We start from the raw sequence: 26,988 nt of genomic DNA, 5'->3' as shown, positions 1-26,988 counted from the left end.
CCTGCCGCGCGCTGCCCTCCTGCCCTGCCGCGCGCTGCCCTCCTGCCCTGCCGTGCGCTGTCCTGCAGTACGCTGTCCGGCTCTCCTGCCGTACGCTGTCCTGCTGCCGTACGCTGTCCTGCTGTGTGCGCTGTCCTGCTGTGTGCGCTGTCCTGCTGTGTGCGCTGTCCTAATGTCCTGCTGTGCGCTGTCCTGCTGTGCGCTGTCCTGCTGTGCGCTGTCCTGCTGTGCGCTGTCCTGCTGTGCGCTGTCCTGCTGTCCTGCTGTCCTGCTGTCCGCGTGTGTGTGTGTGTTACCTGTGTGAGTTTGTCGTGCTCTCCGGTGGATGAGGCCAGGTGAAGAATGTGCTGTAGTCTCTCGGCCCCGCCTCCTTCTCTAAGCCCCTCATCCAGCTCCTCCCCCACACGCTTCCTACACACCAAATACAGTCAACCAGGAAGACACCAAATACGGTCAACCAGGAAGATAACAAATAGTTAGTTAGTAATGGTTAGTAGTAGTATAGTTTGTTATAATACCGTTTGATGCGTGGCAGTTGGAAGATCTCCTGCCAGAGGTTGAACATTCCTTTATTCTGATCCTTCTGGCCGATCCTCATGGACTGGACCGACTGCACGTCCAGCTGTCTCTTCCCTCGACCGTGGAGGAACTACAACACAACACACAGTAAAACACGTCCAGCTGTCTCTTCCCTCGACCGTGGAGGAACTACAACACAACACACAGTAAAACACGTCCAGCTGTCTCTTCCCTCGACCGTGGAGGAACTACAACACAACACACAGTAAAACACGTCCAGCTGTCTCTCCCTCGACCGTGGGACCCCCCCGCCGCCAGCGCCCCCGACCGTGGAGGCACACACAACACACAGTAAAACACGTCCAGCTGTCTCTTCCCTCGACCGTGGAGGAACTACAACACAACACACAGTAAAACACGTCCAGCTGTCTCTTCCCTCGACCGTGGAGGAACTACAACACAACACACAGTAAAACACGTCCAGCTGTCTCATCCCTCGACCGTGGAGGAACTACAACACAACACACAGTAAAACACGTCCAGCTGTCTCTTCCCTCGACCGTGGAGGAACTACAACACAGTAAAACACGTCCAGCTGTCTCTTCCCTCGACCGTGGAGGAACTACAACACAACACACAGTAAAACACGTCCAGCTGTCTCATCCCTCGACCGTGGAGGAACTACAACACAGTAACACGTCCAGCTGTCTCTTCCCTCGACCGTGGAGGAACTACAACACAACACACAGTAAAACACGTCCAGCTGTCTCTTCCCTCGACCGTGGAGGAACTACAACACAACACACAGTAAAACACGTCCAGCCGTCTCTTCCCTCGACCGTGGAGGAACTACAACACACACAGTAAAACACGTCCAGCTGTCTCTTCCCTCGACCGTGGAGGAACTACAACACAGTAAAACACGTCCAGCTGTCTCTTCCCTCGACCGTGGAGGAACTACAACACAACACACAGTAAAACACGACCAGCTGTCTCTTCCCTCGACCGTGGGGGAACTACAACACAACACACAGTAAAACACGTCCAGCCGTATCTTCCCTCGACCGTGGAGGAACTACAACACAACACACAGTAAAACACGTCCAGCTGTCTCTTCCCTCGACCGTGGAGGAACTACAACACACAGTAAAACACGTCCAGCTGTCTCTTCCCTCGACCGTGGAGGAACTACAACACAACACACAGTAAAACACGTCCAGCTGTCTCTTCCCTCGACCGTGGAGGAACTACAACACAGTAACACATCCAGCTGTCTCTTCCCTCGACCGTGGGGGAACTACAACACAACACACAATTAAAACACGTCCAGCTGTCTCTTCCCTCGACCGTGGGGGAACTACAACACACACAGTAAAACACGTCCAGCTGTCTCTTCCCTCGACCGTGGGGGAACTACAACACAACACACAGTAAAACACGTCCAGCCGTCTCTTCCCTCGACCGTGGAGGAACTACAACACACAGTAAAACACGTCCAGCTGTCTCTTCCCTCGACCGTGGAGGAACTACAACCCAACACACAGTAAAACACGTCCAGCCGTCTCTTCCCTCGACCGTGGAGGAACTACAACACAACACACAGTAAAACACGTCCAGCTGTCTCTTCCCTCGACCGTGGAGGAACTACAACACAACACACAGTAAAACACGTCCAGCCGTATCTTCCCTCGACCGTGGAGGAACTACAACACAACACACAGTAAAACACGTCCAGCCGTATCTTCCCTCGACCGTGGAGGAACTACAACACAACACACAGTAAAACACGTCCAGCTGTCTCTTCCCTCGACCGTGGAGGAACTACAACACAACACACAGTAAAACACGTCCAGCCGTCTCTTCCCTCGACCGTGGGGGAACTACAACACAACACACAGTAAAACACGTCCAGCCGTCTCTTCCCTCGACCGTGGAGGAACTACAACACAACACACAGTAAAACACGTCCAGCCGTATCTTCCCTCGACCGTGGAGGAACTACAACACAACACACAGTAAAACACGTCCAGCTGTCTCTTCCCTCGACCGTGGAGGAACTACAACACAGTAACACGTCCAGCTGTCTCTTCCCTCGACCGTGGGGGAACTACAACACAACACACAATTAAAACACGTCCAGCTGTCTCTTCCCTCGACCATGGAGGAACTACAACACAACACACAGTAAAACACGTCCAACTGTCTCTTCCCTCGACCGTGGAGGAACTACAACACACAGTAAAACACGTCCAGCCGTCTCTTCCCCTCGACCGTGGAGGAACTACAACACACAGTAAAACACGTCCAGCTGTCTCTTCCCTCGACCGTGGAGGAACTACAACACACAGTAAAACACGTCCAGCTGTCTCTTCCCTCGACCGTGGAGGAACTACAACACAACACACAGTAAAACACGTCCAACTGTCTCTTCCCTCGACCGTGGAGGAACTACAACACACAGTAAAACACGTCCAGCTGTCTCTTCCCTCGACCGTGGAGGAACTACAACACAACACACACAGTAAAACACGTCCAGCCGTCTCTTCCCTCGACCGTGGAGGAACTACAACACACAGTAAAACACGTCCAGCCGTCTCTTCCCTCGACCGTGGAGGAATTACAACACAGTAAAACACGTCCAGCTGTCTCTTCCCTCGACCGTGGAGGAACTACAACACAACACACAGTAAAACACGTCCAGCTGTCTCTTCCCTCGACCGTGGAGGAACTACAACACAACACACAGTAAAACACGTCCAGCTGTCTCTTCCCTCGACCGTGGAGGAACTACAACACAACACACAGTAAAACACGTCCAGCTGTCTCTTCCCTCGACCGTGGAGGAACTACAACACAGTAAAACACGTCCAGCTGTCTCTTCCCTCGACCGTGGAGGAACTACAACACAACACACAGTAAAACACGTCCAGCTGTCTCTTCCCTCGACCGTGGAGGAACTACAACACACAGTAAAACACGTCCAGCTGTCTCTTCCCTCGACCGTGGAGGAACTACAACACAGTAAAACACGTCCAGCTGTCTCTTCCCTCGACCGTGGAGGAACTACAACACAGTCAGTTGCTGTAGTAGCTGACATGTATAGTGTTGAGTCATCCGCATACATAGACACTCTGGCTTTACTCAAAGCCAGTGGCATGTCGTTAGTAAAAGATTGAAAAAGGCAAGGGGCCTAAACAGCTGCCCTGGGGAATTCCTGCTTCTAACTGGATTATGTTGGGGAGGCTTCCATTAAAGAACACCCTCTGTGTTCTGTTAGACAGGTAACTCTTTATCCACATTAGAGCAGGGGGTGTAAAGCCATTATAGCAGGGGGTGTAAAGCCATTATAGCATTAAAGCCGTAACACATACGTTCTTCCAGCAGCAGTCTATGATCGATAATGTCAAAAGCTGCACTGAAGTCTAACAAAACAGCCCCAACAATCATTTTATCATCAATTTCTCTCAGCTAATCATCAGTCATTTGTGTAAGTGCTGTGATTGTTGAATGTCCTTCCCTACAAGCGTGCAGAAAGACTTAATTTGTTTACTGTAAAATAGCATTGTATCTGGTCAAACACCATTTTTTCCCCCAGAAGTTTACTAAGGGTTGGTAACAGGCTGATTGGTGGGCTATTTGAGCCAGTAAAGTGGGATTTACTATTCTTAGGTAGCAGAATGACTTTAGCTTCCCTCCAGGCCTGAGGGCAACACACTCTCTAGTAGGCTAATATTGAAGATATGGCAGATAGAGGACGATATCGTCCTTATCGTCCTCAGTAAATTTTCCATCCGAGTTATCAGCTGTGTGTTAATGTGTACAGACAGGTGTTCCTCAGGGATCAGTGTTCGGACCCTTGATATTGTTGTAATACATGGTAGCTGTTATGATCTGGAAACACAGTGTGTGTGTGTGTGTGTGTGTATGTGTGTGTGTGTACCTGCAGTGTGTTTATGCAGGATCTGATGTCGTTGTCAGTCTTCTCACAGAGAGCCATCAGAGTCCCCATGTCAGCCTTCATACCATGACCCCTGGAGATCTAACCCACACATTAATATTGACACCCATCATGGCTGGTCTGACATGTCAGCCTTCATCACCCCTGGAGATATAACCCACACATTAATATTGACACCCATCATTGCTGGTCTGACATGTTGCATCACCAACATTAGAAAACGAAAACAAGAGATTACCTCAGCCAATCTCTGTGCCAGGCGGGAAGGCTGTGTCTGAGGGAAGGCCAATAGAAACGCCTGCTGCCTCAGAGGCCTCAGGGCTGGAACGTACCTTGACAGGACAGAGAACCAATCAGATCACAGATACAGAGATAAAAACCCCTCCCTCCTCCGTCTCTTACAGGTCATTACAGATGCAGATGATTGGACGGAGGAGGACCGAGTCTCTCTTCTTCTTCTTCTTTAGAGGCTCCGCCTCTGACTCCGCCCCCTGGCTGTCCTTCCTGTTCAGAGTGGCCAATAGGATGCTGATGGCAGCCTGGCCGACCAATCACAGAGAGAGAGAGGAGAGAGGAGAGAGGAGAGAGGAGAGACGAGAGAGAGAGAGAGGAGAGAGAGAGAGAGAGAGAGGTGTTACTCTCGAGATGAGGCTAGGTGAGAGTGGGTCCAATAGAAGGGCAGGGGACGGAGCGGTGGGCGGGACTTACGGCGGGCGCTCCGTCGATCTCGTCGATGATGAGACAGTTGGGCTTCTCATTGGCTCCCAGCACTGACCTCATCTGGGTCGCTGTGTCGATACGCTTCTGGAACAGCTCCGCACTGCGGTCGTCACTATGGAAACCACAGCGTCGACAACACCTTAGTTACTATGGGAAACCACAGCGTCAACACCACCTTAGTTATTATGGGGAAACCACAGCATCAACACCACCTTAGTTATTATGGGAAACCACAGCATCAACACCACCTTAGTTATTATGGGAAACCACAGCATCAACACCACCTTAGTTATTATGGGAAACCACAGCATCAACACCACCTTAGTTATTATGGGGAAACCACAGCATCAACACCACCTTAGTTATTATGGGGAAACCACAGCATCAACACCACCTTAGTTATTATGGGAAACCACAGCATCAACACCACCTTAGTTATTATGGGGAAACCACAGCATCAACACCACCTTAGTTATTATGGGAAACCACAGCATCAACACCACCTTAGTTACTATGGAAACTACAGCATCAACACCACCTTAGTTATTATGGGAAACCACAACACCAACCTGTTGAAGTCGTTAAACTCACCTTGCGTTAATCTCCACCACGTTGTACCCAGCATGCTTAGCGATGATGTGGGCCAGAGTGGTCTTCCCTAAACCTGGAGGACCTGACAGCAGCACCACCTAGCGGGAGGAGGACAGATTAACCAGCTATATTAACCTACTAGTATATATACTAACAGCTCTATAACCCCCAGAGGACCTGAGAGCAGCACCACCTAGCGGGAGGAGGACAGATTAACCAGCTATATTAACCTACTAGTATATATACTAACAGCTCTATAACCCCCAGAGGACCTGACAGCAGCACCACCTAGCGGGAGGAGGACAGATTAACCAGCTATATTAACCTACTAGTATATATACGAACAGCCTACCTTGTATTTATCAGTCTGTGTGGGCAACCTACCTTGTATTTATCAGTCTGTATGTGTCCACCTACTTTGTATTTATCAGTCTGCGTCGGTTCACCTACCCTGTATTTATCAGTCTGTGTGGGTCCACCTACCTTGTATCTATCAGTCTGTGTGGGTCCACCTACCTTGTATCTATCAGCCATCCCTGTAGCTCAGTTGGTAGAGCATGGTGTTTGCAACGCCAGGGTTGTGGGTTCGATTCCCACGGGGGGCCAGCACAGGAAAAAAAACTGTATGCATTCACTACTGTAAGTCGCTCTGGATAAGAGCGTCTGCTAAATGACGTAAAAATATCAGTCTGTGTGGGTCCACCTACCTTGTATTTATCAGTCTGTGTGGGTCCATCTACCATGTATTTATCAGTCTGTGTGGGTCCATCTACCATGTATTTATCAGTCTGTGTGGGTCTACCTACCTTGTATTTATCAGTCTGTGTGGGTCTACCTACCTTGTATTTATCAGTCTGTGTGGGTCTACCTACCTTGTATTTATCAGTCTGTGTGGGTCTACCTACCTTGTATTTATCAGTCTGTGTGGGTCTACCTACCTTGTATTTATCAGTCTGTGTGGGTCTACCTACCTTGTATTTAACAATCTGTGTGGGTCTACCTACCTTGTATTTATCAGTCTGTGTGGGTCTACCTACCTTGTATTTAACAATCTGTGTGGGTCTACCTACCTTGTATTTGGGTCTTTTGTATTGGTCCAGTTCGGCCTCCAGAATCTCCTCAGTGATCTGAGTCTTGGTTTTAAATTTCTGATTGGCTTGATTAAAGTTTCCCTGGCTCCGATTGGTGGAATGAAAGCGTCCCCGGCCCTTATTGGTGGAATGAAAGCGTCCCCGGTCCTGATTGGCGGTGCTCTGGTCGGGCCTCTCGGCTGGGGGTGGGCGTGTCTTCCTCTCTCGTCCAAACACCACCTGGTCCCACAGCTTCAGCCACTTCAGCAGACAGCGGTTGGTGAACTACACACACACACACACACACACACAATTATACCTACCTACCAATCACAGGCCACCAGTCCCCAACCGCCACCACTCACGTTCCCCAACCACCACCACTCACGTCGTCGCTGAGTAGTTCAGTGTAGTGTTGAGGAGAAAACTGATCCACCCAGAGACGGGAAGATTCCTCCTCCTCCTCTTCCTCTCGATCCCCCTCTTCTCTCCGTCTGCCGTCCAGCTCTCCAAACTCTTCATCCACTTGACTGAACACACACACACGTTTATGCTATAAACAAGTAATAATGTACAGAAACGACAATATCTATCGTGTGTGTGTTCGTATCTATATATACACACACACACACACACACACACACACACACACACACACACACACACACACACACACACACACAGAACCAATCAAACGTTTGGACACACCTACTCATTCCAGGGTTTTTCTTTATTTTTACTATTTTCTACCTTGTAGAATAATAGTGAAGATATCAAAACTATGAAATAACACATATGGAATCATCTAGTAACCAAAATAGTGTTAAACAAATCAAAAATATATTTTATATCTTTGTGATTCTTCAAAGTAGCCAACGTTTGCCTTGGTGATAACTTTGCACATTCTTGACATTTTCTCAACCAGCTTCATGAGGTAGTCACCTGGAATGCATGTCAATTAACAGGTGTACCTTGTTAACCTCTCTAGGGAAGGTGGGACGAAATCGTCCCACCTACGTAACAGCCAGTGGAATCCTGTGGCGCGTTATTCAAATACCTTATAAATGCTATTACTTCAATTTCTCAAACATATGACTATTTTACACCATTTTAAAGACTCTCGTTAATCTAACCACACTGTCCGATTTCAAAAAGGCTTTACAACGAAAGCAAAACATTAGATTATGTCAGCAGAGTACCAAGCCAGAATTAATCAGACACCCATTTTTCAAGCTAGCATATAATGTCACATAAACCCAAACCACAGCTAAATGCAGCACTAACCTTTGATGATCTTCATCAGATGACATGCCTAGGACATTATGTTATACAATACATGCATGTTTTGTTCAATCAAGTTCATATTTATATCAAAAACCAGCTTTTTACATTAGCATGTGACGTTCAGAACTAGCATACCCCCCGCAAACTTCCGGTGAATTTACTAAATTAACGTTCACAAAAAACATAATTATTTTAAGAATTATAGATACAGAACTCCTCTATGCACTCGCTATGTCCGATTTTAAAATAGCTTTTCGGTGAAAGCACATTTTGCAATATTCTGAGTAGATAGCCCGGCATCACAGGGCTAGCTATTTAGACACCCACCAAGTTTAGCCCTCACCAAAGTCAGATTTACTATAAGAAAAATGTTATTACCTTTGCTGTTCTTCGTCAGAATGCACTCCCAGGACTTCTACTTCAATAACAAATGTTGGTTTGGTTCAAAATAATCCATAGTTATGTTCAAATATCCTCTGTTTTGTTTGTGCGTTCAAGACACTATCCGAAGTGTAAAGAAGGGTGACGCGCCCGGCGCGTCTCGTGACAAAAAAATTCTAAATATTCCATTACCGTACTTCGAAGCATGTCAACCGCTGTTTAAAATCAATTTTTATGCCATTTTTCTCGTAAAAAAGCGATAATATTCCGACCGGGAATCTGTGTTTTAGTACAAAGAGAGAGAAAATAAAAACATGGGGTCGCCTCGTGCACGCGCCTCAGTCTCATTGTCCTCTGATAGACCACTTACCAAAGGCGCTAATGTTTTTCAGCCAGGGGCTGCCTCGACATCATTCAGCTTTTTCCCGGGTTCTGAGAGCCTATGGGAGCCGTAGGAAGTGTCACGTTACAGCAAAGATCCTAAGTTTTCAATAAAAAGAGTCAAGAAGCCCAAGGAATGGTCATAGAGGGCACTTCCTGTACAGAATCTTCTCAGGTTTTTGCCTGCCATATGAGTTCTGTTATACTCACAGACACCATTCAAACAGTTTTAGAAACTTTAGGGTGTTTTCTATCCAAAGCCAATAATTATATGCATATTCTAGTTTCTGGGCATTAGTAATAACCAGATTAAATCGGGTACGTTTTTTATCCGGCCGTGTAAATACTGCCCCCTAGCCCTAACAGGTTAATAGTTAAATTGTGGAATTTCTTTCCCTCTTAATGCTTTAAGGTAGGGGTGGTATACAGAAGATGGTCTTTTACCAAATAGGGCTAAGTCCATATTAATGGCAAAAACAGCTCAAACAAGCAAAGAGAAACAGCAGTCCATCATTACTTTAAGACATGAAGGTCAGTCATTCTGGAAAAATTCAACCTTGAAAGTTTCTTCAAGTGCAGTCGCAAAAACCATCAAGCGCTATGATGAAACTGGCTCTCATGAGGACCGCCACAGGAAAGGAAGACCCAGAGTTACCTCTGCTGCAGAGGATAAGTTCATTAGAGTTACCAGCCTCAGAAATTGCAGCCCAAATAAATGCTTCACAGAGTTCAAGTAACAGACACATCTCAACATCAACTGTTCAGAGGAGACTGTGTGAATCAGGCCTTCATGGTTGAAAAGCTGCAAAGAATCCACTACTAAAGGACACCAATAAGAAGAAGAGATTTGCTTGGGCCAAGAAACACGAGCAATGGACATTAAACCGGTGGAAATCTGTCCTTTGGTCTGTTGACTCCAATTTTGCGATTTTTGGTTGAAACCGCCATGTCTTTGTGAGACGCAGAGTAGGTGAACGGATGATCTCCGCATGAGTGGTTCCCACCGTGAAGCATGGAGGAGGAGGTGTGATGGTGCTTTGCTGGTGACACTGTCAGTTATTTATTTAGAATTCAAGGCACACAACCAGCAATTCAAGGCACACCACAGCATTCTGCAGCGATACGCCATCCATTCTGGTTTGGGCTTAGTGGGACTATCATTTGTTTTTCAACAGGACAGTGACCCAACACACCTCCAGGCTGTGTAAGGGCTATTTGACCAAGAAGGAGAGTGATGAGGTGCTGCATCAGATGACCTGGCCTCCACAATCATCCAACCCCAACCCAATTGAGATGGTTTGGGATGAGTTGGACCACAGAGTGAAGGAAAAAACAGCCAACAAGTGCTCAGCATGTGGGAACTCATTCAAGACTGTTGGAAAAGCATTCCAGGTGAAGCTGGTTGAGAGAATGCCAACAGTGTGCAAAGCTGCCATCAAGGCAAAGGGTGGCTACTGGAGAAAACAAATCTAAATATATTTTAGATTTTAGTTAACACTTTTTTGGTTACTACATGATTCCATTTGTGTTATTTCATAGTTTTGATGTCTTCACTATTATTCTACATAAAGAAAAACCCTTGAATGAGTAGGTGTCCAAACTTTTGATTGGTACTGTATGCACACACACACACACACACACACACACACACACACACACACACACACACGTACCTGTTGAGTAGCTCTGTTAGGCGCTGAGATTCCTCCACCACTTGGCGATGACGCTGCAGCAACAGACAGAAACAGTCAGAAACAGTCAGAAACAGTCAGAAACAGTCAGCTATCAAACAACACTGTGTGTGTGTGTGTGCGCGCGCGCTCACCTTCTCGGCCACCTGTTCTCTCAGGACCTCAATGGGAACAGCCAGCAAACCCAATGCATTATGGGAGCTACGAAGAGCACTGGGGTCCACAGCCTATAAGACCCAGTAAAGAAGGTAGACAGAGAGAGGTGACTGGGGTCCACAGTCTATAAGACCCAGTAAATAAGGTAGACAGAGAGAGAGAGGAGACTGGGGTCCACAGTCTATAAGGACCCAGTAAATAAGGTAGACAAAGAGAGAGAGGAGACTGGGGTCCACAGTCTATAAGGACCCAGTAAATAAGGTAGACAGAGAGAGAGAGGAGACTGGGGTCCACAGTCTATAAGGACCCAGTAAATAAGGTAGACAGAGAGAGAGAGGAGACTGGGGTCCACAGTCTATAAGACCCAGTAAATAAGGTAGACAGAGAGAGAGGAGACTGGGGTCCACAGTCTATAAGACCCAGTAAATAAGGTAGACAGAGAGAGAGGTGACTGGGGTCCAATAAGACCCAGTAAATAAGGTAGACAGAGAGAGAGGTGACTGGGGTCCACAGCCTATAAGACCCAGTAAATAAGGTAGACAGAAAGAGAGGTGACTGGGGTCCACAGTCTATAAGACCCAGTAAATAAGGCAGACAGAGAGAGAGAGGTGACTGGGGTCCTATAAGACCCAGTAAATAAGGTAGACAGAGAGAGAGAGGTGACTGGGGTCCTATAAGACCCAGTAAATAAGGTAGACAGAGAGAGAGAGGTGACTGGGGTCCACAGTCTATAAGACCCAGTAAATAAGGTAGACGGAGAGAGAGGTGACTGGGGTCCACAGTCTATAAGACCCAGTAAATAAGGTAGACAGAGAGAGAGGTGACTGGGGTCCACAGCCTATAAGACCCAGTAAATATATAAATAAGAGAGAGAGAGAGAGAGAGAGAGAGAGAGAGAGAGAGAGAGAGAGAGAGAGAGAGAGAGAGAGAGAGAGAGAGAGAGCGAGAGAGCGAGAGAGAGAGAGAGAGCGAGAGAGAGAGAGACAGAGCGAGACAGAGCGAGAGAGAGACAGCGAGAGAGAGAGAGAGAGACAGCGAGAGTGCGAGCGAGAGACAGCGAGAGCGCGAGCGAGCGAGAGACAGCGAGAGCGCGAGCAAGCGAGAGACAGCGAGAGCGCGAGCGAGCGACAGCGAGAGCGAGAGAGAGACAGCGAGAGCGCGAGCGAGCGACAGCGAGAGCGAGAGAGACAGCGAGAGAGAGAGACAGCGAGAGCGAGCGAGAGAGAGAGACAGCGAGAGCGAGCGAGAGAGAGAGACAGCGAGAGCGAGCGAGAGAGAGAGACAGCGAGAGAGAGCGAGCGAGAGAGAGAGACAGCGAGAGAGAGCGAGCGAGAGAGAGAGACAGCGAGAGAGAGCGAGCGAGAGAGAGAGACAGCGAGAGAGAGCGAGCGAGAGAGAGAGACAGCGAGAGAGAGCGAGCGAGAGAGAGAGACAGCGAGAGAGAGCGAGAGACAGCGAGAGAGAGCGAGCGAGAGAGAGAGACAGCGAGAGAGAGCGAGCGAGAGAGAGAGACAGCGAGAGAGAGCGAGCGAGAGAGAGAGACAGCGAGAGAGAGCGAGCGAGAGAGAGAGACAGCGAGAGAGAGAGACAGCGAGAGAGAGACAGCGAGCGAGAGAGAGACAGCGAGAGCGCGAGCGAGAGAGAGCGAGAGAGAGCGAGCGAGAGCGAGAGAAAGAGAGAGAGCGAGCGAGAGCGAGAGAAAGAGAGAGAGCGAGCGAGAGCGAGAGACAGCGAGCGATAGAGACAGCGAGCGATAGAGACAGCGAGAGCGCGAGCGAGCGAGAGAGACAGCGAGAGCGAGCGACAGAGAGAGACAGCGAGAGAGAGCGAGCGAGAGAGAGAGACAGCGAGAGAGAGAGACAGCGAGAGAGAGCGAGCGAGAGAGAGAGACAGCGAGAGAGAGCGAGCGAGAGAGAGAGAGACAGCGAGAGAGAGCGAGCGAGAGAGAGAGAGACAGCGAGAGCGAGCGAGAGAGAGAGACAGCGAGAGCGAGCGAGAGAGAGAGACAGCGAGAGCGAGCGAGAGAGAGAGACAGCGAGAGCGAGCGAGAGAGAGAGACAGCGAGAGCGAGCGACAGAGAGACAGCGAGAGAGAGCGACAGAGAGACCGCGAGAGAGAGCGACAGAGCGAGCGACAGAGCGAGAGAGCGAGCGACAGAGCGAGAGAGAGAGTGACAGAGCGAGAGAGAGAGTGACAGAGCGAGAGAGAGAGAGAGAGCGACAGAGCGAGAGAGAGAGCGACAGAGCGAGAGAGAGAGAGAGAACGACAGAGAGAGAGAGAGAGCGACAGAGCGAGAGAGAGAGAGCGAGAGAGAGAGAGAGACAGCGAGAGAGAGAGAGCGAGCGAGAGAGAGAGACAGCGAGAGAGAGTGAGCGAGAGAGAGAGAGACAGCGAGAGAGAGCGAGCGAGAGAGAGAGAGACAGCGAGAGAGAGCGAGCGAGAGAGAGAGAGACAGCGAGAGAGAGCGAGCGAGAGAGAGAGCGAGAGAGAGCGAGCGAGAGAGAGAGACAGCGAGAGAGAGCGAGCGAGAGAGAGAGACAGCGAGAGAGAGCGAGCGAGAGAGAGAGACAGCGAGAGAGAGCGAGCGAGAGAGAGAGACAGCGAGAGAGAGAGACAGCGAGAGAGAGCGAGCGAGAGAGAGAGACAGCGAGAGAGAGCGAGCGAGAGAGAGAGCGAGCGAGAGAGAGAGCGAGCGAGAGAAAGAGACAGCGAGAGAGAGAGCGAGCGAGAGAGAGAGACAGCGAGAGAGAGCGAGCGAGAGAGAGAGACAGCGAGAGAGAGCGAGCGAGAGAGAGAGACAGCGAGAGAGAGAGACAGCGAGAGCGAGCGAGAGAGAGAGACAGCGAGAGAGAGCGAGCGAGAGAGAGCGACAGCGAGAGAGAGCGACAGAGCGAGAGAGAGCGACAGAGCGAGCGACAGAGCGAGAGAGAGAGCGACAGAGCGAGAGAGAGAGAGCGACAGAGCGAGAGAGAGAGAGCGACAGAGCGAGAGAGAGAGAGAGACAGAGCGAGAGAGAGAGAGAGCAGAGCGAGAGAGAGAGAGAGAGAGCGAGAGAGAGAGAGAGAGCGACAGAGCGAGAGAGAGAGAGAGAGCGACAGAGCGAGAGAGAGAGAGAGAGCGACAGAGCGAGAGAGAGAGAGAGAGCGACAGAGCGAGAGAGAGAGAGAGAGCGACAGAGCGAGAGAGCGAGAGAGAGAGCGACAGCGAGAGAGCGACAGCGAGAGAGAGACAGCGAGAGAGAGACAGCGAGAGCGAGCGAGAGAGAGAGACAGCGAGCGAGAGAGAGAGAGAGAGGGAGCGAGGCGAGCGAGAGAGAGAGAGAGCGACAGAGAGCGAGAGAGAGAGAGAGCGACAGAGAGAGAGAGAGAGAGAGCGACAGAGAGAGAGAGAGAGAGAGAGCGACAGAGAGAGAGAGAGAGAGAGAGCGACGAGAGCGAGAGAGAGAGCGACGAGAGAGAGAGAGCGACAGAGAGAGAGAGAGAGAGCGACGAGAGAGAGAGAGAGAGAGCGACAGAGAGAGAGAGAGCGACAGAGAGAGCGAGAGAGAGAGAGAGAGAGCGACAGAGAGAGAGAGCGACAGAGAGAGAGAGCGACAGAGAGAGAGAGCGACAGAGAGAGAGAGCGACAGAGAGAGAGAGCGACAGAGAGAGAGAGCGACAGAGAGAGAGAGGCGACAGAGAGAGCGACAGAGAGAGCGACAGAGAGAGCGACAGAGAGAGCGACAGAGAGAGCGACAGAGAGAGCGACAGAGAGAGCGACAGAGGACAGAGCGAGCAGAGAGAGCGACAGAGAGAGCGACAGAGCGACAGAGAGAGCGACAGAGAGAGAGAGAGACAGCGACAGAGAGAGAGAGAGACAGCGACAGAGAGAGAGAGAGACAGCGACAGAGACAGCGACAGAGAGAGAGAGAGACAGCGACGAGAGAGAGAGAGAGACAGCGAGAGAGAGAGAGAGAGACAGCGAGAGAGAGAGAGAGAGACAGCGAGAGAGAGAGACAGCGAGAGAGAGAGAGAGAGAGAGCGAGAGAGAGAGAGAGAGAGAGAGAGAGAGAGACAGCGAGAGAGAGAGAGACAGCGAGAGAGAGAGAGACAGCGAGAGAGAGACAGCGAGAGAGAGACAGCGAGAGAGAGACAGCGAGAGAGAGACAGCGAGAGAGAGACAGCGAGAGAGAGACAGCGAGAGAGAGACAGCGAGAGAGAGACAGCGAGAGAGAGCAGAGAGCGAGACAGAGAGCGAGACAGAGAGCGAGACAGAGAGCGAGACAGAGAGCGAGACAGAGAGCGAGACAGAGAGCGAGACAGAGAGCGAGACAGAGAGCGAGACAGAGAGCGAGACAGAGAGCGAGACAGAGAGCGAGACAGAGAGCGAGACAGAGAGCGAGACAGAGAGCGAGACAGAGAGAGAGACAGAGAGAGAGACAGAGAGAGAGACAGAGAGAGAGACAGAGAGAGAGACAGAGAGCGAGACAGAGAGCGAGACAGAGAGCGAGACAGAGAGCGAGACAGAGAGAGAGACAGAGAGAGAGACAGAGAGAGAGACAGAGAGAGAGACAGAGAGAGAGACAGAGAGAGACAGAGAGAGACAGAGAGGTGATTGGTGGATCAGGTTGTAGCTCAGTGATTGGCTGATAGTTTACCTTTCCCCTCAGGTCGTCTGTTTGCCGTAGGTAGACCCGGTTTCCCGTCTGGTCCGTCACGCTAACGTATCCCCCCTCGGCCGGGGGGCGCTTCAGAACGTGACACGACGACGTTGCCGCGGCGACTCTCCGAGGAGACTCCTGGATGGCTGCGAAGCCACTGATGTCCAAGATCACCGGGACTGGCTGGGGTCTACACACAAACAAACACAATCAAACAAACACACTTTGATTTGAGAGTTCCACATATTGACATTGACTGCGGCCTCTATAACTAATACGGATAGACAGAATGGTGCAGATCTATGTATCTATACATCTATCTATCTACACAGAAACACACTTTGATTGGCATCGATCGATCGATGCCAATCAAAGTGTGTTTCTGTGTAGATAGATAGATGTATAGATACATAGATCTGCACCATTCTGTCTATCCGTATTAGTTATAGAGGCCGCAGTCAATGTCAATATGTGGAACTCTCAAATCAAAGTGTGTTTGTTTGATTGTGTTTGTTTGTGTGTAGACCCCAGCCAGTCCCGGTGATCTTGGACATCAGTGGCTTCGCAGCCATCCAGGAGTCTCCTCGGAGAGTCGCCGATAGATCGATCGATCGATCGATCGATAGATAGATAGATAGATAGATAGATAGATAGATAGATAGATAGATAGATAGATAGATAGATAGATAGATAGATAGATAGATAGATAGATAGATAGATAGATAGATAGATAGATAGATAGATAGATAGATAGATAGATAGATAGATAGATAGATAGATAGATAGATAGATAGATAGATAGATAGATAGATAGATAGATAGATAGATAGATAGATAGATAGATAGATAGATAGATAGATAGATAGATAGATAGATAGATAGATAGATAGATAGATAGATAGATAGATAGATAGATAGATAGATAGATAGATAGATAGATAGATAGATAGATAGATAGATAGATAGATAGATAGATAGATAGATAGATAGATAGATAGATAGATAGATAGATAGATAGATAGATAGATAGATAGATAGATAGATAGATAGATAGATAGATAGATAGATAGATAGATAGATAGATAGATAGATAGATAGATAGATAGATAGATAGATAGATAGATAGATAGATAGATAGATAGATAGATAGATAGATAGATAGATAGATAGATAGATAGATAGATAGATAGATAGATAGATAGATAGATAGATAGATAGATAGATAGATAGATAGCTGTAAACCACCTATTGAACACAGAATCGTTTCAGATGGACTTTCAAATGTGACTAAACAAAATCGTAAAATCAGACTTGGATTTATCTGGGAATTAGGAGTTTACTTCCTGAACTGGAATTACATCAATAATGTAATAAATAATATATAGTTCATTAATATATTATAATATTATATATATATAACATAATATACAGGGTTAGTCTGGACTCTGGTATTAATATAGAGGGTTATCATGTGTTCAGAGCTGACAGACAGGGTAGAGGGGGGTGGGGGGGTGGAGGGGTCATTCTGGACTCTGGTATTAATATAGAGGGTTATCATGTGTTCAGAGCTGACAGACAGGGTGGGGGGGGGGAGTAGAGGGGTCATTCTGGACTCTGGTATTAATATAGAGGGTTATCATGTGTTCAGAGCTGACAGACAGGGTAGAGGGGGGGAGTAGAGGGGTCATTCTGGACTCTGGTATTAATATAGAGGGTTATCATGTGTTCAGAGCTGACAGACAGGGTAGAGGGGGGGAGTAGAGGGGTCATTCTGGACTCTGGTATTAATATAGAGGTTATCATGTGTTCAGAGCTGACAGACAGGGTGGGGGGGGGGGGGTAGAGGGGTCATTCTGGACTCTGGTATTAATATAGAGGGTTATCATGTGTTCAGAGCTGACAGACAGGGTAGAGGGGTCATTCTGGACTCTGGTATTGAACCTGAAGGGCTCTACTTCCTCCTCTAGGCCACAACAAATTAATTCAGACACTGGCCTCATTACAGGAAGAAAATGACATAATTGATGCATTTAATTCACCATGTTATATGTTTTGAAAGAACTTCTAAGCCTTTTCACAATGAAACTGGGCTGGATGCTGATAGGGGGGGGGGGGGAAACGTTCTGAATGATCAGAGAAATGATAGTCAGTCAAAGCTTTTCTTTCAGGCTGTTTACAGAAAAATAAGTCCTGAATGGTTTTCTAGCAATAGACAAAAAAAATCCATAAAGGGGGGGCGACAAATTGGCTCAATAGCAATGTTAAACAAAACAAACTGGGTTATCGGGAAATATTCAAAAAGCATGGAAATCAGTTCGTGCTGCTGCTCCATAAAAGGATAGTACTCACCTTAATAATTATTATTACCCATTTTCAAGGCTTCCTTGTTTAGCTAAGATTCACAAAACTGTTTAGAAATTGAAGTAGAATATTTCAGCCAAAGTCCAACGAGAGTGGATACAAAAATACATTTGCTTTAACTAATTAGGATAAAAACGGGTTAGGGTTGGAAGAAGTTTGGAACCACCAAGACTCATCCTAGAGCTGGCAGCCCGGCCAAACTGAGCAAACGGGGGAGAAGGGCCTTGGTCAGAGAGGTGACCAAGAACCTGTTGGTCACTCTAACAGAGCTCCAGAGTTCCTCTGTGGAGATGGGAGAACCTTCCAGAAGGACACCCATCTCTGCAGCACTCCACCAAATCAGGCCTTTATGGGTAGAGTCACCAGACGGAAGACACTCCTCAGTAAAAGGCACATGACAGCTCTCTTGGGAGTTTGCCAAACAGGAAGTCAGCCTGCCACACAGTCTCCTCGTGGATTGCAATGTAATCGGCCATAATCGGTGTCCAAAAAAAGGCCAATTACCGATTGATATGAAAAACTTGAAATAGTCCCTAATTAAATTGGCCATGCTGATTAAATCGGTCCACATTTAATGTGTATTTATTTTAATGTGTTTATTGTTTTTTGATGTGTATTGTGGTGTACTAGTTATAAGAGGGCTGTGGTTCTAGTTGATGTACTAGTGGGTTATCAGAGGGCTGGTTCTAGTTGATGTACTAGTGGGTTATCAGAGGGCTGGTTCTAGTTGATGTACTAGTGGGTTATCAGAGGGCTGGTTCTAGTTGATGTACTAGTGGGTTATCAGAGGGCTGTGGTTCTAGTTGATGTACTAGTGGGTTATCAGAGGGCTGGTTCTAGTTGATGTACTAGTGGGTTATCAGAGGGCTGTGGTTCTAGTTGATGTACTAGTGGGTTATCAGAGGGCTGGTTCTAGTTGATGTACTAGTGGGTTATCAGAGGGCTGTGGTTCTAGTTGATGTACTAGTGGGTTATCAGAGGGCTGTGGTTCTAGTTGATGTACTAGTGGGTTATCAGAGGGCTGGTTCTAGTTGATGTACTAGTGGGTTATCAGAGGGCTGGTTCTAGTTGATGTAGTAGTGGGTTATCAGAGGGCTGGTTCTAGTTGATGTACTAGTGGGTTATCAGAGGGCTGTGGTTCTAGTTGATGTACTAGTGGGTTATCAGAGGGCTGGTTCTAGTTGATGTACTAGTGGGTTATCAGAGGGCTGGTTCTAGTTGATGTACTAGTGGGTTATCAGAGGGCTGGTTCTAGTTGATGTACTAGTGGGTTATCAGAGGGCTGGTTCTAGTTGATGTACTAGTGGGTTATCAGAGGGCTGGTTCTAGTTGATGTACTAGTGGGTTATCAGAGGGCTGGTTCTAGTTGATGTACTAGTGGGTTATCAGAGGGCTGTGGTTCTAGTTGATGTACTAGTGGGTTATCAGAGGGCTGGTTCTAGTTGATGTAGTAGTGGGTTATCAGAGGGCTGGTTCTAGTTGATGTACTAGTGGGTTATCAGAGGGCTGGTTCTAGTTGATGTACTAGTGGGTTATCAGAGGGCTGGTTCTAGTTGATGTACTAGTGGGTTATCAGAGGGCTGGTTCTAGTTGATGTACTAGTGGGTTATCAGAGGGCTGGTTCTAGTTGATGTACTAGTGGGTTATCAGAGGGCTGGTTCTAGTTGATGTACTAGTGGGTTATCAGAGGGCTGGTTCTAGTTGATGTACTAGTGGGTTATCAGAGGGCTGGTTCTAGTTGATGTACTAGTGGGTTATCAGAGGGCTGGTTCTAGTTGATGTACTAGTGGGTTATCAGAGGGCTGTGGTTCTAGTTGATGTACTAGTGGGTTATCAGAGGGCTGTGGTTCTAGTTGATGTAGTAGTGGGTTATCAGAGGGCTGTGGTTCTAGTTGATGTACTAGTGGGTTATCAGAGGGCTGGTTCTAGTTGATGTACTAGTGGGTTATCAGAGGGCTGTGGTTCTAGTTGATGTACTAGTGGGTTATCAGAGGGCTGTGGTTCTAGTTGATGTACTAGTGGGTTATCAGAGGGCTGGTTCTAGTTGATGTACTAGTGGGTTATCAGAGGGCTGGTTCTAGTTGATGTAGTAGTGGGTTATCAGAGGGCTGTGGTTCTAGTTGATGTAGTAGTGGGTTATCAGAGGGCTGTGGTTCTAGTTGATGTACTAGTGGGTTATCAGAGGGCTGGTTCTAGTTGATGTACTAGTGGGTTATCAGAGGGCTGTGGTTCTAGTTGATGTACTAGTGGGTTATCAGAGGGCTGGTTCTAGTTGATGTACTAGTGGGTTATCAGAGGGCTGGTTCTAGTTGATGTAGTAGTGGGTTATCAGAGGGCTGTGGTTCTAGTTGATGTAGTAGTGGGTTATCAGAGGGCTGGTTCTAGTTGATGTACTAGTGGGTTATCAGAGGGCTGGTTCTAGTTGATGTACTAGTGGGTTATCAGAGGGCTGTGGTTCTAGTTGATGTACTAGTGGGTTATCAGAGGGCTGTGGTTCTAGTTGATGTAGTAGTGGGTTATCAGAGGGCTGGTTCTAGTTGATGTACTAGTGGGTTATCAGAGGGCTGGTTCTAGTTGATGTACTAGTGGGTTATCAGAGGGCTGTGGTTCTAGTTGATGTAGTAGTGGGTTATCAGAGGGCTGGTTCTAGTTGATGTACTAGTGGGTTATCAGAGGGCTGGTTCTAGTTGATGTACTAGTGGGTTATCAGAGGGCTGGTTCTAGTTGATGTACTAGTGGGTTATCAGAGGGCTGGTTCTAGTTGATGTAGTAGTGGGTTATCAGAGGGCTGGTTCTAGTTGATGTACTAGTGGGTTATCAGAGGGCTGTGGTTCTAGTTGATGTAGTAGTGGGTTATCAGAGGGCTGGTTCTAGTTGATGTACTAGTGGGTTATCAGAGGGCTGTGGTTCTAGTTGATGTACTAGTGGGTTATCAGAGGGCTGGTTCTAGTTGATGTACTAGTGGGTTATCAGAGGGCTGGTTCTAGTTGATGTACTAGTGGGTTATCAGAGGGCTGTGGTTCTAGTTGATGTACTAGTGGGTTATCAGAGGGCTGGTTCTAGTTGATGTAGTAGTGGGTTATCAGAGGGCTGGTTCTAGTTGATGTAGTAGTGGGTTATCAGAGGGCTGTGGTTCTAGTTGATGTAGTAGTGGGTTATCAGAGGGCTGTGGTTCTAGTTGATGTACTAGTGGGTTATCAGAGGGCTGTGGTTCTAGTTGATGTACTAGTGGGTTATCAGAGGGCTGGTTCTAGTTGATGTACTAGTGGGTTATCAGAGGGCTGGTTCTAGTTGATGTAGTAGTGGGTTATCAGAGGGCTGGTTCTAGTTGATGTAGTAGTGGGTTATCAGAGGGCTGGTTCTAGTTGATGTACTAGTGGGTTATCAGAGGGCTGGTTCTAGTTGATGTAGTAGTGGGTTATCAGAGGGCTGTGGTTCTAGTTGATGTACTAGTGGGTTATCAGAGGGCTGGTTCTAGTTGATGTAGTAGTGGGTTATCAGAGGGCTGGTTCTAGTTGATGTACTAGTGGGTTATCAGAGGGCTGTGGTTCTAGTTGATGTACTAGTGGGTTATCAGAGGGCTGGTTCTAGTTGATGTACTAGTGGGTTATCAGAGGGCTGGTTCTAGTTGATGTACTAGTGGGTTATCAGAGGGCTGTGGTTCTAGTTGATGTACTAGTGGGTTATCAGAGGGCTGGTTCTAGTTTATGTACTAGTGGGTTATCAGAGGGCTGTGGTTCTAGTTGATGTACTAGTGGGTTATCAGAGGGCTGTGGTTCTAGTTGATGTAGTAGTGGGTTATCAGAGGGCTGGTTCTAGTTGATGTACTAGTGGGTTATCAGAGGGCTGGTTCTAGTTGATGTACTAGTGGGTTATCAGAGGGCTGGTTCTAGTTGGTGTACTAGTGGGTTATCAGAGGGCTGTGGTTCTAGTTGATGTACTAGTGGGTTATCAGAGGGCTGTGGTTCTAGTTGATGTACTAGTGGGTTATCAGAGGGCTGGTTCTAGTTGATGTACTAGTGGGTTATCAGAGGGCTGTGGTTCTAGTTGATGTACTAGTGGGTTATCAGAGGGCTGGTTCTAGTTGATGTACTAGTGGGTTATCAGAGGGCTGGTTCTAGTTGATGTACTAGTGGGTTATCAGAGGGCTGTGGTTCTAGTTGATGTACTAGTGGGTTATCAGAGGGCTGGTCCCAGTATGACCATTGACCCCACGGTCCTACCTGCTGCTCGGAGGTCGATGGAACTCCTCTGGAGACGATGGGGGCGTGATGTCATCAACCTGAGACACCTCAAACAGCTTCTTGGCCACATCCTGCCTCAGACGCTTAGCCTTGGGAGCTACACAGGGATACAAATATATCAACGACAAGAGACAACTCACTCTCTCTCTCCATCTCCCTCCCTCCCTCTCTCTCCCCCCCAACGGCTGAGAAGAGGGAGGAGCTACTCACTGATTGGCTCATCCGCCAGCAGGTGTTCTATGTCCTCTCTGTCACACGTCACAGGCGGGCCTTCCAATTGGCCGAGGCTCCGTTCTGACGATGCCTGTGATTGGTTCCTGAGTGGCTGGTCACCAGCGGTGATGGCTTCCTGGAACAACTGAGGTTTCTGCTTCCTGAACTCTGACCGCTTAGTGGACGGGGCCGGATCAACTGACCACACACACACACACACACACACACACACACACACACACACACACACACACACACACACACACACACACACACATCAGAATAGTCTGTAGCCGACAGTATTTTTCAGTGACAACACTTTTCTGGCGTCCTTCGTCCAATTACACACAGGTGTTAGGAGATACAGATAACTAAGTAGAACCCTAACTAAGTACCAGAGGTCTCCTGTGAACAAGATTTGTAACAGGGAGATATGGCCGTGTGGGAACCCTAACCAAGATCTGTAACGTGGAGATATGGCAATGTGGGAACCCTAACCAAGATCTGTAACGTGGAGATATGGCAATGTGGGAACCCTAACCAAGATCTGTAACGTGGAGATATGGCAATGTGGGAACCCTAACCAAGATCTGTAACATGGCCGTGTGGGAACCTGAACTTCTGCACCATTAGATTCATCCATTTCTCCTGCATCCGTTGGTCCCATGAGTCTGTGTGATTAATAACAGAGGCTGAGTTACAGCGCTGTTTGTGAGACAAGGGAAGATCTCCAAGGGGCTTTTTACAACAACCATAGAGTCTGAATGGTTTGAGCGACCAGCTATTAAAAACGATCTATGAAAAGCTGAGACTCCCACAGAAACATGATTTGATCTGTAACGTTTACAAGCTATACAACAGGAAGGGGAGGGGTTCCTCTATAGAGAAGTCAGGAAATCCCAGGACAGTGTCTAAAATACTACTGGAAAGGGGTGTCTATAATACTACTGGAAAGGGGTGTCTATAATACTACTGGAAAGGGGTGTCTATAATACTACTGGAAAGGGGTGTCTATTATAATACTACTGGAAAGGGGTGTCTATTATAATACTACTGGAAAGGGGTGTCTATTATAATACTACTGGAAAGGGGTGTCTATAATACTACTGGAAAGGGGTGTCTATTATAATACTACTGGAAAGGGGTGTCTATTATAATACTACTGGAAAGGGGTGTCTATTATAATACTACTGGAAAGGGGTGTCTATTATAATACTGGAAAGGGGTGTCTATAATACTGGAAAGGAGTGTCTATAATACTACTGGAAAGGGGTGTCTATAATACTACTGGAAAGGGGTGTCTATAATACTACTGGAAAGGGGTGTCTATTATAATACTACTGGAAAGGGGTGTCTATTATAATACTACTGGAAAGGGGTGTCTATTATAATACTACTGGAAAGGGGTGTCTATTATAATACTACTGGAAAGGGGTGTCTATTATAATACTACTGGAAAGGGGTGTCTATAATACTACTGGAAAGGGGTGTCTATAATACTACTGGAAAGGGGTGTCTATAATACTACTGGAAAGGAGTGTCTATAATACTACTGGAAAGGGGTGTCTATAATACTACTGGAAAGGGGTGTCTATTATAATACTACTGGAAAGGGGTGTCTATTATAATACTACTGGAAAGGGGTGTCTATTATAATACTACTGGAAAGGGGTGTCTATAATACTACTGGAAAGGGGTGTCTATAATACTACTGGAAAGGGGTGTCTATAATACTGGAAAGGGGTGTCTATAATACTGGAAAGGGGTGTCTATAATACTGGAAGAAAACTCACATAGACGCTGTCAAACTCAATACAGTCGTCACTGACTAGTAGGATATTAGTGAAACTATTTCTGTACTTGGCTCTTTCTATAAATACAGGGACCAGACACCAGGTTCAACATTTCAAAATGGTTTGGTAAACATTCAAATATAATTTTCTTCCAGCTTCACAGTTACAAAAATAAGACTCCCCCTAGAAACACAACACCTAGCAACACAATGAGACCATAACTCCCCCTAGCAACAACACAACACCTAGCAACACAATGAGACCAAAACTCCCCATGGCAACACCACAACATCTACATGTCACAATGAGACCACAACTCCACCTAGCAACAACACAATGAGACCATAACTCCCCCTAGCAACAACACAATGAGAGCATAACTCCCCCTAGCAACAACACAATGAGACCATAACTCCCCCTAGCAACAACACACCATCTACATGTCATTCTAAATGCCACATGGACACAGCATGTCTCTTTGTCCTGCCTAGTAGCAGGTCTGTTTGTGGTTTAGTCCAACTTCTCTATCATTTATAGCCATGTTAAACAGTCCTGTTCTATATGTTTTAATACAATAATATAATACAATGGGTTCGGTCAAGTAAATCTTTCCAATAATGACACCATTATAACCAGTAAACTCTACAAGCAGTGTGTGTGTGATTTACTGGACATCTCATTCTGGCCTCCTCTGTCCTTGTTTACTCCACTACTTACCACTCCTTGAAAGTGCATTGTAGCCCGAGGGGAGGATCCTTCCCTGCTCTCTACCAATGGGCTTTGTGAGGGAGGTGCGGAACCTTCCCTGCTCCAATGGGCTTTGAGAGGGAGGTGAGGAACCTTCCCTGCTCTCCTCCAATGGGCTTTGAGAGGGAGGTAAGGATTCTTCCCTGCTCTCCACCAATGGGCTTTGAGAGGGAGGTGAGGAACCTTCCCTGCTCTCCTCCAATGGGCTTTGTGAGGGAGGTGCGGAACCTTCCCTGCTCCAATGGGCTTTGAGAGGGAGGTGAGGAACCTTCCCTGCTCTCCTCCAATGGGCTTTGAGAGGGAGGTAAGGATTCTTCCCTGCTCTCCACCAATGGGCTTTGAGAGGGAGGTGAGGAACCTTCCCTGCTCCAATGGGCTTTGAGAGGGAGGTCAACTGCATTTCCTTCATTCCTCACGTCCTCTCTCCTTGACCTCCTCCTCAAAACACATTGGATAAGAAGGTGAGAGGGTAGGGACCTCTGACCTTCTCATCCAATGGGTTTTGAGAAGGAGACGAGGAAACGCAACTGAGGACAGAGAACGCAAGTATATGAGTTAACCCACTGCATCTATGGCCAATGACCTTAAGACTTCTTGGATGGGCACTTCTAATGCAACTCTATGGCAGCACCCAAAGGGCCTTGAATTTTAGAGCTCTACCCTTAGATTTGGCGGTGATGTAGTGTCCCCATGAGTGACAGAACAGTGAGCCAATCATGGCGCAACGCTCCGTATTTTCCGCTGGCTGCCCCTCCACCACAGAAAGCACTGAGCTGGGCTGAAACACCTGCATTTTGGAGCTGCTTTACTCAAGAAAACAAAAAAAGAGACCAAGTTTGCATGCGGCTTTTTTAACACAAGGATTTTTTAAATAATATATATATTTATTTATTTTTACATTGTTTGCTAACTGATGTGGCATGTATGAACGCCAAAATAACATGCAAAAAACGGGTCTCCACTGGCTATTGTCTTACTATTTTCATTTTCTAATCCTTTTCCTACTGTTTTAACTGTGCATTGTTGGAGAAGGGCTCGTAAGTAAGCATTTCACAGTAAAGTCTACACCTGTTGTAAATATTGACGAACCCCCCTTATAAAGCAACTTTTCAAAACGGTTTAATAATAATAATAATAATAATAATAATAATAATACTGTTGGATATTTAAGTGTTGACCAGACCAGACTAACTTGTTATTCCGTCTAGCTTGACTATTATATCACCTGACGTCCAGTCGGTTTATTCATAATAATAATAATAATAATAATAATACTGTTGTATATTTAAGTGTTGACCAGACCAGATTAACTTGTTATTCCGTCTAGCTTGACTACTACTCACAGTCCATCTCAGCCAGAACCTGCAGCTCATCGGCGAACTGTTGTTCGTACTCGTCCGGTGTCCCGAACATCTCGTCGTACTCCTCGTCCATAGTAGTCGGTCAAAGTTTAATATCTCTATGTGACTGACCTGCCGAGGTCTTTTACTAGTGTATAATAATAATATGATGACAATAATATCTATTTAATACTACTTTTTTTAGTCTGTTCAGTGGTTTTTTAATTGTTTTTAATTCTTCTCCCGTCTCAGTCTGTCTGCTTAATTTCCGCGGTAAAACTCTTTTGGTTAACTATTTCCGGGTTAAAGTTGTTTTTTTCTCGCTTGTGATTGGATGGTCCAGAATAAACTGCTTCTCCAATAGAAATCCACCGATCACACTTATTATAGGCGACGTCATGGCCGAACTGAGCAAAAAATCAAAGTCACGCTATTGTCACGCAAAGTCACGCTATATATATATATATACCCGGTATTGTGTTCTGTGTTTGTGGGTGTGTTATGGTTGTCATGGCTACTAGCAGGGGTTAAATATGTCAGGACAGAGGGAAAGGTTGGGGGGTATGATGGGTAATCCCGCGGGATTTGGAAATGCATAAATAGGGATTACTGTCTCATCTTCTCTCTCGTTTCTGTTCGGGGCCTTGATCTGTACCTATGGGAGTAACCCTTAATTAGACTTGGTATAATTGTGTAAGTTCGGCATTTAGCGGCGTGGGCTGTGGCCTGAACAATAGCCCAGTTTAGGAATAAACCTGTTTTCTGACCTGCACACCTAGAGTCCGTCTCTTTTTCCTTTATGACCCAGCCGGGTCATTACAATATATATATATATATAAAGTTGTTTCTGCCGAAAATGAAAACGTGTCAATTAGTTATTTTCACGAGGTTAGAGTAATA

The 26,988-nt window shown here is 47.1% G+C and overlaps 1 protein-coding gene across 2 annotated transcripts in view; it reads right to left on the bottom strand.

Moving 5' to 3' along the window:
- The window catches only part of LOC123724431 (chromosome transmission fidelity protein 18 homolog), a 37,427-nt gene extending 11,045 nt beyond the window's left edge, over positions 1 to 26,382 (bottom strand). For both annotated transcript variants that reach the window (XM_045688005.2, XM_082957110.1), the window contains exons 1-15: positions 26,092 to 26,382; positions 22,206 to 22,406; positions 21,975 to 22,092; positions 15,388 to 15,580; positions 10,730 to 10,822; positions 10,578 to 10,630; positions 7,247 to 7,388; positions 6,859 to 7,143; positions 5,789 to 5,886; positions 5,186 to 5,309; positions 4,880 to 5,016; positions 4,716 to 4,809; positions 4,460 to 4,558; positions 519 to 649; positions 297 to 411 (exon numbers count right to left, since the gene is read on the bottom strand). In XM_045688005.2, coding sequence (XP_045543961.2) covers positions 297 to 411; positions 519 to 649; positions 4,460 to 4,558; positions 4,716 to 4,809; positions 4,880 to 5,016; positions 5,186 to 5,309; positions 5,789 to 5,886; positions 6,859 to 7,143; positions 7,247 to 7,388; positions 10,578 to 10,630; positions 10,730 to 10,822; positions 15,388 to 15,580; positions 21,975 to 22,092; positions 22,206 to 22,406; positions 26,092 to 26,182 — 1,974 coding nt within the window. In that variant the 5' untranslated portion in view covers positions 26,183 to 26,382. The remainder of the gene's footprint in view (positions 1 to 296; positions 412 to 518; positions 650 to 4,459; positions 4,559 to 4,715; positions 4,810 to 4,879; positions 5,017 to 5,185; positions 5,310 to 5,788; positions 5,887 to 6,858; positions 7,144 to 7,246; positions 7,389 to 10,577; positions 10,631 to 10,729; positions 10,823 to 15,387; positions 15,581 to 21,974; positions 22,093 to 22,205; positions 22,407 to 26,091) is intronic.
- Between the last annotated feature and the right edge of the window lie 606 nt (positions 26,383 to 26,988).

This window comes from Salmo salar, chromosome 10 (assembly GCF_965601325.2).
Source record: "Salmo salar chromosome 10, fSalSal1, whole genome shotgun sequence".
NCBI lineage: Eukaryota > Metazoa > Chordata > Actinopteri > Salmoniformes > Salmonidae > Salmo > Salmo salar.
Note: the sequence above shows the minus strand (reverse complement) of the source record. Positions and strands in the feature narration are given on the sequence as shown.